General features: G+C 43.1%; 1 protein-coding gene across 1 annotated transcript; it reads right to left on the reverse strand.

Moving 5' to 3' along the window:
• Positions 1-5406: 5406 nt before the first annotated feature.
• Positions 5407-12382, reverse strand: WDCP (WD repeat and coiled coil containing). The gene is made up of 3 exons (XM_068966611.1): positions 10595-12382; positions 7779-7896; positions 5407-5534 (listed from the first exon to the last, which is right to left on the reverse strand). The coding sequence occupies exons 1-3, from the start codon at positions 12380-12382 to the stop codon at positions 5407-5409; spliced, it is 2034 nt and encodes a 677-aa protein (XP_068822712.1).
• Positions 12383-13758: the final 1376 nt, after the last annotated feature.

Raw genomic sequence — 13758 nt, forward strand, 5'->3', positions numbered from 1 at the left:
CCCAGCTCTGGGCAACATGTGACCTGGAAAGCATTCCTGTAGCAACTATTCCTGGAAAAAGGAAGACCCTACCAGCCTGGTCTGCAGACTTCTGTGGGAGCACCAGGCCCACCAACCTGTTTAGATGGCAAAGCTACTTGACAAGACAGACACACAGAATTCTTGTTTCTCCTGATGGTCCAGTGGTCATCTAATGGAGAGGCTGACAGACAGCATGTGAATGGGCAGAGCAGGGACAGAGGGACATGCTGGGATGTCCGGGTGGAGAGATACACAGATGCAGCCAGAGAGGTCAGCAGACCCCAGAGGGAGCGGATCGGGCCAGCAGTGGGGACAGGTTGAAGAGGGCACGAGGTGTTTCTCAAGACCTTTCCCCTTGTACAGCTCAGCTGATGACACTGTTTCTAGAAGTGGTCACAGACTGATACTGAGCCACCACGGATCAATCATTTTTATGAACAAAAGTTATTTTTGTGGGAAAACTTTTCTGAAAGTTCATCTTATGAAATCACAGGAACCACTATTTTCTAGAGGCCACCACGTCTTTGGGGAAGAAAGATCCACTAAGGTTTATTTTTTCAGAAACAAAGTGTTTACCTTCTACTTGCTTGCTTGCGCGTGTGTTCAGTCGTGTCCGACTCTTTGCGACCCCATGAGTCTCCTCTGTCCATGGGATTTCCCAGGCAAAAGAGTGGAGTGGGTTGACACTTCTACACCAGGGGATATTCCCAACCCAGGGAGTGAACCCACGTCTCTGACATCTGCTGCATTGGCAGGCAGATTCTTTACTGCTGAACCACCTGGGAAGATCTGTTTGAGTCTGTAAAATGTGACTGGGGCCAGCCTGCTCATCCCACCTCCTGGGAAATCTGTCCCAAGGAGGGAAGGGGAGGGTGCCTAATGTCACCGAAACCATGTCTCCTCAACCATGTGTCCCAGAATATCCGCAGTTCCTCAGACCACAGGTTCCCTGTGGGAGGAGACAAGAAGTTGAGGCCATCGGCCAGGGCAGCAGACCATGGTAGCTTGTTTGGGTTTGGGGCCTGGGGAGGAGCTGGGGAACCCATGGGGCCCTGATGCCCCAGCAAGTGTTCCTAGAGAAGCCTGGGTACCCATAGGGGGACCAGGAGGTGAGATCTGCCCCCCACCTTCCTCCCCCACCCCCAGTTCTACCCTTCCCAAGCCCACTGCCCAGGACTAGGCCCCCTTCCACTTCCTCTTTAGCCCTCTGGCTGCCTCTTAAGTGTGAGATGAGATTGAAGGTCTAAGAGTCAGAGCTCAGACACACTCAGATAGTGCTCCTCAGAGCTTAAAGCATTCGGCTTCCTCTACAAATGCTGTCTTTTCGTACTGTCCATGGGGTTCTCCAGGCAAGAATACTGGAGTGGAGTGCTTCACTGACTCAATGGACATGAATTCGAGCCAACGCCAGAAGACAGTGGACAGAGGAGCCTGGCATGCTACAGTCCATGGAGTTGCAGTCGGACATGACTGGGCGGCCGAACAACGACAAATGTTCTACCCTTCCCAAGTCCCAAGTTCCCAGGTTCCAAGAAGGAACCTGACCTCAAAGAGAGTGCAGAGTGTGACCCGGTCTGTCTGATGCCTGAGCTTTCTGGCCGTGTGACACTGACAAGGGCATCTGATCCTTGAGGTCACAGGGCTCCAGAGAAAGAGCTGGGCTCAACCTCTCTTCCTGATTCGGGAGGGGGCTGATAGGAAACTCTGTTCACCCCCTGCTCTGCACAGACACATACATCACACATTGCATACTCACACACACCTATAGAACAGGTTTTTGTTTGCTTGCTTGTTTCTCTTTTGGCTGCACTGTCTTTGTTGGGTTGGCGGGCTTAGTTACCCCTCGGCAACTAAGTTCTTAGTTGGGATCCTAGTTCCCTGACCATGGATCAATCGTGAGTACCCTGCATTGAAAGGTGGGTTCTTAACCACTGGACCACCAAGAAAGTCCCCAGAACAGTTTCTTAACACTGGACAGTCACTGGCCATGTGGAAACAGTAAGGTACAAGAAGGCAGTTTCTCCCATGTGGTCATGCGGTGCTTTGGAAACCTGGGCAATGCAGGTGGGATCAGAAGCTTGTGCTACATTTGATGTTACCTCTATTTCCCGGGAGTGCAGTCTCCTAGGAAATCGAGAAGAGCTGCACTGTACAAGAACAGCAGTCAGGGGCCACCGCTGGGGGTCAAGTGTTGGATCTTGGAGATGGGAGGCGATCATGGGCTGCCTGAAAGGTATAATTCCATTTCTTCTTCATGACAACCTTATGAAGCAGGTATTATCTCATTTTCAGGTGAGAAAATAGACTAGTGAATTAAGCAACTTGCCTAAGAGCAGTTAGAAATGGAAGAAATGGTTTTGCACCCAGAATTGGAGATCAGATGCCCACATCAGTGTCCTCCAGGCAGTTAAAACATCACACGTCCTTCTCCCCACACTTGTTCTGCCTCCTGCATTTTAGGTAAATTTATGTAAGCATCTACCCAGTCACCAAAATCCCTAACTTGGTCTCTCCTTAGTCTCTTTTCTCTCCCATTTACTCCACCAACCCATTCCCCATATATACCAAGTATGTATTAAGTGAGGGAAAAGCGTTGCAACGTGTGGGTTCTACCATTATCAAGTGGTAGAAGTTGGGACTTCCTTGGTCATCCCGTGGTTGGGAGTCTTCCTGCCAATGCAGGGACATGGGTTCAATCCCTGATCCAGGAGGATCCCACATGCCCCGAGGCAATTAAGCCTGTGTACTGCAGCTACTGAGCCTGTGTGCCTAGAACTTCTGCCTCGCAACGAGAAGCCACCGCAATGAGAAGCTTTCACCCCAGAACTAGAGAGTAGCCCCTGCTCAGCACAAACAGAAAAACCCTGCATGTATCAGTGAAGACCCAGTACAACCAAAAATAAATAAATAAAAAGAGGGAGGTTCCTGGTGGTCCAGTGCTTTGGACTTGGTGCTTTCATTACAGTGGCCTGGGTTCAATCCCTGGTCTGGGAATTAAGATACCCCAAGCCCCATGGTGCAGCTAAAAACATAAAATAAAAAATAGAAAAGAAGAAATGATAATTTACAACAATCAAGAGATAAGCACATGGGGTGGAGTTACTTCTCTGGAGAAGGATCCAGGAGGGATACATAGGGAGCTTGAATGGTTCCTAGTAATGTTCTGGTTCTTAAATTAGAGATAGGTGAATCACTTTATTATTATGCCTTCTTATTCTTTACATCTATTGTAGTTATTAAATAATACCATACAAAAATTTTTAAAATTTGGGCGCATAATGAGATTTGTAAGTAATGTTTCTATGTAAAATATTCTCAATATAACATTAAACAATAATTCAAAGTATTTAGCTCTTCTCTCCCTGTTTCCTTCTCTCCCCAAACCAACAAATATTGGATTATCTTTTATTTATTTCAATGATTATATACAGTAGAGACCAGGGAAACATGTTTTGTATGAGAGCTGTCATGGGATCAGATTTGTTGGAAAGAAATAATTTATATCCTGGACTGTCCACCAGAAGAAATATGAAGACAACATATGTAAAAATCAAGAACATTCCTCTAAACCAGAAACAATCACAAAGTAAATATTAAAATATTCACACATATACACCCACACAAAAAAACCATTCACAACAGGATTCTCCTGGTGGTCTAGTGGTTGGCACTCTTCGCTTCCAATGCAGGGGACTAAAGTTCAATCCTTGGTCTGGGAAATTCTGCATGCCACTCAATGCACACAAAAATAAATAAACTTAAAAAACAAAAACATTCACAACAGCTGCAACAACCATTAGTGATTTTATTGAAGACTCATCCACAGGATTCTGACCAGCGAAATGACTGTAACGTACACTCTGGGGCACCTACACAGATTTTGCTATCAGGTCCCCCAGACCCCATCTTGAGGCTTCACAGTTGTGAGGTTTCACTCCACCAGACACTTCCTTCGAAAATGGAGCCAGGCCTCAGGCTGTCCTCAGCCACTGCTTTCCTCCTCTAATGCATTTCAACCGCAAAGTGGCTCTCGCCTCTTCCCTATCCCTGCTCCATCTTCATAAACCAGCAGACAGGAGTCCTCAAGGGTATAAAATCTTTCCAGATGACTTTAAAAGAAAAGAGGAAGAGGCATTTGTGCTCCTATGCATCTGAGCTCCTACGGCTGAAAGAACGTACCTGCAGATGTGCTCCGACTAGTCACACATCAATCCATTCGTTACGCTGCAGTGCCAGAAGTTTACGACTCTGTGAAAAGTGGTGAGTCTTTCTGAAGCTGGGATCAGGGCTCTTTCCACTAGGCTAAGCTGGTGCTTTAGCCCATAATTATAAGAAACTATCTTAGAGTCAGTGTAACCTTCAACTTTCTGAAATACTTTCTCTCACAGATTCTATGCTGGCCTGAAAGACTTGAATGGGGAGAACATAAAAATAGACAAATTAAGGTGGCAATTTAAATTAAGGGAGTTGATTACTGGGAGAAAAATAGGGCATTTTTTAGGATCCCCAAAATAGGAGATGAGTAACCTCTCAGGGAGAAATCCTGAGTGACAACAGCACAAAATCCTGCCACAGGCCTCACCTGTGCTTGGCACTGTGCTAGTAACATCAGGACCCGCTTCAGTGGGGCCCAGAGGGAGTCAAAGCACTTTAAGTATCATTTGAAATTTGCCCAGAGCCAGATTTCAGGAGCTCCTGGACTTCTGTCAGCCAGAATTTTCTAGGGAAGTGACAGGCTTAGGTTTAAATCCAACATCAGAACTACTTCCTGTTAGAGGTAGTCCTGGGAGCAGAAATGAATCGATTTTTTGTTTTCCTTTGAGGTCTGTGCATTCCTGCTCGTTTAGGGTAAAAGAGACACTGGAGCAGATGTTCTCCAGCACTCCTCACACTCAACTTGAAGCCAAGAAGAAGATCTATTACAATCCTGAGGTACCTTTTAAGTGCTTCTAAGAGCTTTAATGCCATTTTGGGCAAGGGACAGAAAGCCTCAGAGAAACCACAAAACACAATCCATATGGCACCATAATATTGTTTTGTGCCGGGAATTCTGCCCTTAGACAAAACCACACAGTCATGAATACATAAATAACTGCTTTCTGAGCCATCTAACAAAGACTGGGCTCTGCTGCGGAGCAGGGAACAGCAGCCTGGGGGGAAGAGTGGCGGAGCCAGCCACGGTGAGCGCTTCACTTCCCAGCGGCACTGCAGATCCCAGCTGGGGAGCATCCATCTTGGAAAACAGCTCTTGTTAGTAATGGCCTCGTCTGTGCAGCACATGCTCTGCTTATAGTATCAGACTACACTGCCAGTTTAGTCAGAAGAGCCGGTGGTATCTCCACTTTGGGGAATCCATCACTGAAGACTCCAAGGGAAGGACTGCTATCAAGGCTCTGAGGCAGAGTTTTGGAAGTCATCTGACCTGCCATCTCTTATGATTATTTCCTGTGTGGCTGTGAAAGTTAAGGGGACGAAGCCTTCACTGTCCGCACAAAGAAGGATCCAGTGGGAGTCTGCAAAGTAAAATAAACACACAGGCATTCAGGATATCCTGTCTTACTCAATAAAGAAAAATATCACAAATACAACTTTTTTGAGAGAAAGAATGCAGTCGTTGATGATCCTGAACCTGACCATCACAAGACTTTACAGAGATGGAGGGGCCGGGTGAAACTGAGGGTCAGGTTACATAGCAGGAATGGGATATTGATGACGGGTGACAGGGAGAGCTAAGGGACAGGTATTAATGCCCGGGCTAGGCATTAAGGGGTCAGTGTCATGTATTTGAGCTTGTGTGTGCATGTGTGCATGCTGGTGTTAGGGGGTGTGTATGGTGTCCCTACCTTTTCTAATGCCATCTAGTAGTTTCTTCAGAAACTACGCAAAGCTGGCAACAGCAACTCTATGGAGGAAACGTCTATATTTTTGAGATCCATGCCAGCCTCTAGACACCCAAGGAGGTTGAGCTGACTAGTGCCAGGCTAGAAATGCCCAGATAATCCTAAATAGTTTGTTTTGAGGTAACCTAGGACCACTGGTATAACACATACCTGGACTTTTTCTGGTTCTTTTGAGTCTACTGTGACCCTGTAATTTCACTTTTGAAAATCTACACTTTCCAAAAATGTATAAAATACAGAAAGGTTTTTATTAGTGTTATTGATGATAATGAAAAATTGGAAACCACTTAAATGTCAAAGAAAACAAGGCAAACTGAAATATGGTATTAAGAGAGTAAATACTGCTCATCACAAGGAAGAAGTTTTTCTGTCTATGTGAGATGATGGCTGTTCACTAACTTACACGATGTATTAAGTCAAATTGTTATGTTGTATACTTTATAGCACTGTATGTCAATTGTATCTCAATAAAACTGGAAGGAAAAAAAATATGGTATATCCAAGACAGAATATTAACCCAGTAAAAATTACAGTTATCAAGTCATATCATAAATGCATGTATCAAAATAGAAAAATGCTGATGCTACAAACGTTTAGCAGGAAAAAAAAATGAAATAAAAAAAAAAACTTTATGTTTAGTGTGTGGCTGTCCTGAAGACTGAGGCATAAGAAAACCACCATGTTGCCCATCAGATGGAACACAGGCATGAGTCAGTCCTAAGCCATCTAGGAGGGTCCTTCATGTGCACGTTTGCTGCATATTAAAATGACAGCTCCTAAACAGACATAGAGAAGAGACTTATGGACATGGGGAGAGGGGAGGAGAGGGTGAGATGTATGGGAAGAGTAACATGGAAACTTACATTACCATATGTAAAATAGATAGCCAACGGGAATTTGCTGTATGGCTCAGGAAATTCAAACGGGGGCTCTGTATCAATCTAGAGGGGTGGGCTGGGGAGGGAGATGGGGGGGGAGGTTCCAGGGAGGGGATATATGTATACCTATGGCTGATTCATAGGTTTGACAGAAAGCAACAAAATTCTGTAAAGGAATTATCCTTCAATAAAAAAAATATATTAAAAAAAAAAATGACAATGCCTTTAAGAAATATTCTATGGGAGTTTTCTGGTGGCCCAGTGGTTAGGATTCCAGGCTGTCACTGCTGTGGCCTGGGTTCAATCCCTGGTTGGGGAACTGAAACCCCACAAGCTTCAAGGCGCAGCTCCCCAAAAGAAAGAAAACAATAAGGTCCTACTGTATAGCACAGAGAACTATATTCAGTGTTCTGTGATAAACCACAACGGGAAAGAATATTTTGAAAAAAAGAATATAGGAACTTCCCTAGCCATCCAGTGGCTAAGACTTCCTCTGCAGCAGACAAGGGTTCAATCCCTAGCTGGGGAACTAAGATCTCAGATCTCATATGGCATGTGGTGTAGCCCCCAAATTAATAAACAAATGAAAGAATGTGTGTGCACAGAGCCCCCCCCGACCCCTGACACACACAAAAAAGAAATATTCTGCGATGCTTTTTATGTTTTAATGCAACTAGTATATATGAGGTTTTCTGTCATTTCCTGCAGTTGTTACATATTGCTTTGTAACTCTATTTAGTTTTTTCATGTGTGCACTCAGGTTTTTCAACTAGGTTGTAAGTTCCTTAAGGGCAGAACCCATATTTTCTGTGTGTTTCGGCACCTATAACAGGCCTAGATATACAATAACAATTAATAATACTTTTTAACTGTCTACTGAATCACTAAATGGTTGGTACACTTCATTTTCATCACCAGTGACAGTCACAAAATTGAGGGAGGGGATGTCGGGTAGAGTCGCCTTCTGAATTTTACCTACCATGCAGCATTTCAACAAGAGAGAGGCCGAAAGTCTGTTGGACTGTGCTGAGTCTTAGCTTGCCATTGCAGAGAAGCATCATTCTTTTTTCAACAACAGGACGTACAAAATGACATTTCTTCAAAAATAAAGATAAAAATTGTTAAACTGAGTGCAGAAGCAATGGGGTTAACATTTCCTAAGAACAGAATGTACAGTTTAACAAATTCTTATCTATTACCACTATCAACTTCAGTGTTAATAAGGAGCTTTTTGCTGCATTATTTTGCACAACTAAAGAATCAGACAAGATACAACCCCCAATTTCCTTTTGCTCTGTTCCTCCCCAAGGTTATGTCTTTATCTCTAGGAATTGGTTTCTCTAGGATGAGACTAATAGCTTTATAGGATGGTGGATGGCAGCCTGAGAAAGACAATCAGATGGTGAGGAAAAACTGCTCGGCTGTTTTAGAAACAGGCATACCTCAGAGATTGCAGATTTTGGTTCCAGGCCACTGAAATAAAGTGAGCCACATGAAGTTTTTTGGTTTCCTAGTACATATTCCGGAGAAGGCAATGGTACCCACTCCGGTACTCTTGCCTGAAAAATCCCATGGGCAGAGGAGCCTGGTAGGCTGCAGTCCATGGGGTCGCTAAGGGTTGGATACAACTGAGCGACTTCACTTTCACTTTTCACTTTCATGCATTGGAGAAGGGAATGGCAACCCACTCCAGTGTTCTTGCCTGGGAGAATCCCAGGGACAGGGGAGCCTGGTGGGCTGCTGTCTATGGGGTCGCACAGAGTCGGACACGACTGACGTGACTTAGCTGTAGCAGCAGCAGTGCATATTCTGGGCTTCTCAGGTGGCACAGTGGTAAAGAATCTTCCTGCCAATGCAGGAGACATGGGTTCGATCCCTGGGTCGGGAAGATCCTCTGGAGGAAGAAATGGCAACCCACTCCAGTATTCTTGCCTGGAGAATCCCATGGACAGGGGAGCCTGGGGTGCTCCAGTCCATGGAGTCAGAGAATCACACACAACTTAGCCATGGAGGACACACAGTGCATATTCTGTACTTAAGTATGCAACTGCATATGTCTAATAATGTACATACCTTAATTTTAAAATGCTTTATTGCTTAAAAAAATGCTAACTATCAACTGACAAAAGATCTATCTATATATCTTTAAACAAAGATATATAAGTCCACAGTAATCATATCAGTGTGGTATTGTTAAAGTTTTAGACAAAGACCAGTATTACATTAGCTGCAGTAAGAAGTAACCAGAATTAGATCTCAGGATATGTAAGTTTACATATAAGAAATTTGGTAAATCAAGTTCAGTGGGATAAAGATGGATTTTTAATAATGTTGGTAGCACAACTACTTACCTTTCAGAAAATTTTAATCAATGATTAAAAACATAAATGTAAAAACTAATGTAATAAAATAATACAAGAAAACCTAGGTTACTACACACCTATCAATTTCTTTAGAAAACCTCTTGCAAACTGGTAACTCAATAGCAAAAAATGAGCAAAAGGCAATTCACACTCAACTGACCAAAACACATGAGGATATACTCAAACTTATTAATAGTAGTGAATTACCAGGGGTTTCCCAGGTGGCACAGTGGTAAAGAACCTTCCTGCCAATGTAGGGGACACAAGAGACAGGGTTTGATCCCTGGGTTGGGAAGATCCTCTAGAGTAGGAAATGGCAACCCACTCCAATATTCTCACCTGCAGAATCCCATGGACAGAGGAGCCTGGCAGGCTACAGTCCACGGGGTCACAAAGAGTCATCCATGATTAAGCATTCATCACAGCCAACAGTATGGGAAAAACAATTAATAAAAGTGAAATACTACTTCACATTCATCAGATTGGTGAGGATGTAAGGAAAAGGATAGTCCCATATGTTGCTGACGGGCATGTGATGATTCATTGTTTAGTAAAAAGTCTTTGAAAGGCAATCTGGCAACTCTATTAAAAGTAGAAGCATATACATATTATATATATATATACTCTTCAAATCTATACTTCCACTTCTGGGAACCAAGCCAATAGAAATAAAAGTATGAATATAAATAGATACATATGAGAATACTATTGCAGCACTATTTGGAGTGGCTAAGAACTGAAAACAAAGTGAATGTCCATCAACAAGGGAAGAACTGAATAAACAGAATACTCTCAGCATGAAGTAAAGAATACACCATATGACCCCATGTTTGTAAAACAATGAGAAAATCACCACCCCAACACCTATATACCTATGAATTAAGCAAAGATCTGTGTAAGATTATATGAGTACGAAGGAAAAATATGCAAGGATCCACATTAAGCTGCTAGCTAAAAGTGGATTACAGGGAGGAGAAGCAGGACCAAGTTCAATGGGAAAGTATTCATGATAAAATAAGATATTATATGAGCCTATTTAAATATTTTATGTTTGCATATACAGGCATACATAGATACATTAAAAAGTTGTAATGACTATAACCTTTCTTATAAGTGGAAGAGAGCTTGCAACTGCATATAAGAAAAGGTCTTCTCAATGAAACAGCATGACTTAATAATTTGTTTTCTAAACATAGATTGCCAGAATGAGTGCAAGAATTCATGTTTTCATATCATGCGCATGATAAAGTCATGGTGTATATTGCTATGTGGGCCTATCCAACCAACCTGAAAAGGTATAAAAACTTGCCTGAACATAACATGCCCAGCTCAGTGAAGTTCAATTAGAACCCCACTGCCTCAACAATAAATTTCTCTTGCAGCACATACTGGCTACAGGAGCCAGTGGTAGTTCCCCCAGAGGAGAAGTTACCTGGCAAGTGATGTGAACGTAAGGCAGATCCTGAGAGAGTGGGTACACTGGAGAGGATTTCTTTCCATTGTGCAGAAAGTTGCTGAGTTCAGAAACATGTCGCTGCACTTCACTCAGGTTCCTAGATACAACTTCCAGTTCCTTAGACAGCTGGTATGTTTCCTTTTCCCGTTCTAAGTTAGGAGGTTCTGCGGTACTGGTGTGGGCTGGTGTGCCGCTGGGTCTGGGCAGTGTTACTGACCAGTTAACAGGCCTGGCATCTAGAGTTTCTAGGACTGTGGAGCCATCACAGATGCTGGATGTAGGACTTTCTATTTCTTCAATAAGGGTTCTTCCAGGCCGTCCACTTTGACTGCTGCTATTAGCTGTGAACAAGAGCCCTCTGCTTTGGTGACAAAAATCTGGCGAAAGATCTTCAATTAGCTTTTTTATATTTGTTTTATTTATCAGAGTACTGAAAGCAGAGTTACCACTCTGGTTTTCACTCAGTGTCACTGGAGAGTCTTCTTTCAGCATTACCTCTCTAACAATCAAACGAATCATATACTGATCAGATTTTGAAGAAGGAAGAAATGCCGAGTCAGTGGACTTTTGTCTTCCCACCAAAATTAATAGTAATTTATCTGTCAAGAAACATATGCCTTTTGGTCTTTCATTACTCTCTAACTGAATCTGCTGGATGTTTGGCATTAATAACGGAATGACAGAATAGATAAAAATTACATTAGATGTATTGGAAGCCACTGCGACTGCTTGTGCTTTAAGATTAAATGCTATTAGATCAGGAACCAGAATGCCTGGAATGATGACTTTTCTGTTGCAGGTAACCTCCTTCTCAAAGGTCAAAAGGACCAAATGTGAAGAATCTAGGCCAGTTCCTGTCAAGTAGTCTTTTTTTCTTAGACAAGTAAGAGAACTACCCTCAGATTTAAATCTGTTGAAGTGGATATGAGTTAGATCCAGAGGCTCAGAAAAGGATGACAACACTGGTGTTTCAGAATTTGTTTCAGAGGAAAGTGGATCAGTAACTGGTAAAGCACGCAGACAAGTGTCTTCACCACTAGGGGGAACGTCAAAAGTTCCAGAAGCATTTAACCCACAAATCTTGTCCAGCGGAAGCTCAGTGGCTATAGCGACCTGTGAGTCCACAGTGGCCCCAATTGAGCGCACGTAGCTGTCCACATCAAAGACGGGACAGAGGGAGCACCTGTGAACAGTCTTCTGAGCACTGTCCCAAATGTAAGAGTGCAGGCTGCTGCCTGCTGCCACCACCAGCCTCTGGCCATCCTGGGTCCAACACGCACAGTGAATGAGGCCTTGGGTGCTGACGTCCACTTTGACTTGGGAACTGTCACAGTGGATGTTGTAGAACACGGAGACATCCCGAGCAGTCAGCACAGTCAGGATGGCACTTTCTGGGTGCCACACACAGCCCTGGGGAAGGACAGGGCATGACTGTCTGATCTCACAGGGCTGAGACATCAGCCACTTGCTTGGCTCTTCTGCAGGGCTAGGACACAGCTGCCACACGATGACACACTTCTTGTGCTGGACAGCGAGCAGAGTGGGTGTGTCAGCTGCACCAGGCGGGGCCCAGGACACCCCATACACGTGTTCAAACTGCCCAAGGACTGTTGAGTCCCCAAATTTGGCCTCTCCACTGTGAAGCTGTAAATTGGTCAAGACTACCTGAGTCCCATCAGTCCAAGCAAGGCCGTGAATTGGGTGTATTGCTTGATATAATGCATTCAGTCCAGTCCTGAGAAGTTTTCCTTGTCCCAACTCCATCCTTTCTGATAAAGGTTCTCTGAAATAATTAAGAAGGAAAGTTACACCATGAAAATATAACCAGACAAATCCAGACAACTGGTTTAGCCTTTCTGTGAAATGTGAGACACGGCAAAACAGAGGAAATCAGGATGACTCGACTCTTACTGAATATGCAAAAAGACAATATCCTATATACACATCCAATTACTATAGGAATTTGCTGGCCAAATTAGAAGGAAAGGAAGAGAATAAATATATCCAGAATATGCCATATGTGGTGCTAGTTCAGTTTAGTTCAGTCGCTCAGTCGTGTCTGACTCTTTGCGACCCCATGAATTGCAGCGCACCAGGCCTCCCTGTCCATCACCAACTCCTGGAGTTCACTCAAACTCATGTTTATTGAGTTGGTGATGCCATCCGGCCATCTCATCCTCTGTCGTCCCCTTCTCCTCCTGCCCCCAATCCCTCCCAGCATCAGAGTCTTTTCCAATGAGTCAACTCTTCGCATGAGGTGGCCAAAGTATTGGAGTTTCAGCTTTAGCATCAGTCCTTCCAATGAACACCCAGAACTGACCTCCTTTAGAATGGACTGGTTGGATCTCCTTGAAGTCCAAGGGACTCTCAAGAGTCTTCTCCAACACCACAGTTCAAAAGCATCTGGAATTCAATACAATCCATGTAATAGTCCAGTGAGGTTAGCACTATTATTCTTGTGTGAGAGACAACAGAGCTGAAGCTCTAAAAGGTTAAGAAACTTGCCTTTCATATCTTATAACAAAACACCTTCCAGATAAATTAAAGATCCAAATGCAAAAAAATATGTAAAAAATATAAGAGATTTAAAAGAAAGACTTTTCATGGTACCATAAAAATACTCCAGCATGTATATGCATAAGGATTTACTACAGCATCTTTTATAAGAGAAAAATCTAAATGTACATCAATATGGAAATACATTAAAAAAATATGGAAGCTCCATGAATAATGACACAGAAAAATCCTCCCCCAAAGCATTGAAATTCACAATATAACACATCTGGTAAGCTTCTATTTATGAAAAGAAATCCACCTCTCTATGTCTATAAACATGTGTTTGTATATATTCACATAAAGATGCAGAAAAAGATCAGAAATAACACATACCAAACTGTTCACAGTACATGCTGAGAAGGAGTGAGATGGGAAAAGAGAGAAGGTGGAACAGTCTTTATTTCTGTATTTTTTGAAAAACTGTTTTTTAATAAGCATTTAGTCAAATAGTCTTTTCTAACTGAAAAATGAAACTAAACGGTCAAATGTGAAAAAATAATTTATGAAAAGTTCTTGTTAGCCAGTTAAAAAGACAAAATTTTAAGTGGTTGAAGAATATCAACAGGCAATTTGATATTACAAAA

The sequence above is a fragment of the Capricornis sumatraensis genome, chromosome 1 (assembly GCF_032405125.1).
Source record: "Capricornis sumatraensis isolate serow.1 chromosome 1, serow.2, whole genome shotgun sequence".
NCBI lineage: Eukaryota > Metazoa > Chordata > Mammalia > Artiodactyla > Bovidae > Capricornis > Capricornis sumatraensis.

What these genes read in the sequence shown, in the direction of transcription:
- WDCP (XM_068966611.1), bottom strand. Translation starts at nt 12,382, where the DNA reads ATGGAGTTGGGACAAGGAAAACTTCTCAGGACTGGACTGAATGCATTA. An exon ending in ACGTTCACATCACTTGCCAG is followed by an intron (nt 7,897 to 10,594) that starts GTAACTTCTCCT and finishes TTATTTTTGAAG; the next exon opens with AAATGTCATTTTGTACGTCC. An exon ending in TCTTGTTGAAATGCTGCATG is followed by an intron (nt 5,535 to 7,778) that starts GTAGGTAAAATT and finishes TTTACTTTGCAG; the next exon opens with ACTCCCACTGGATCCTTCTT.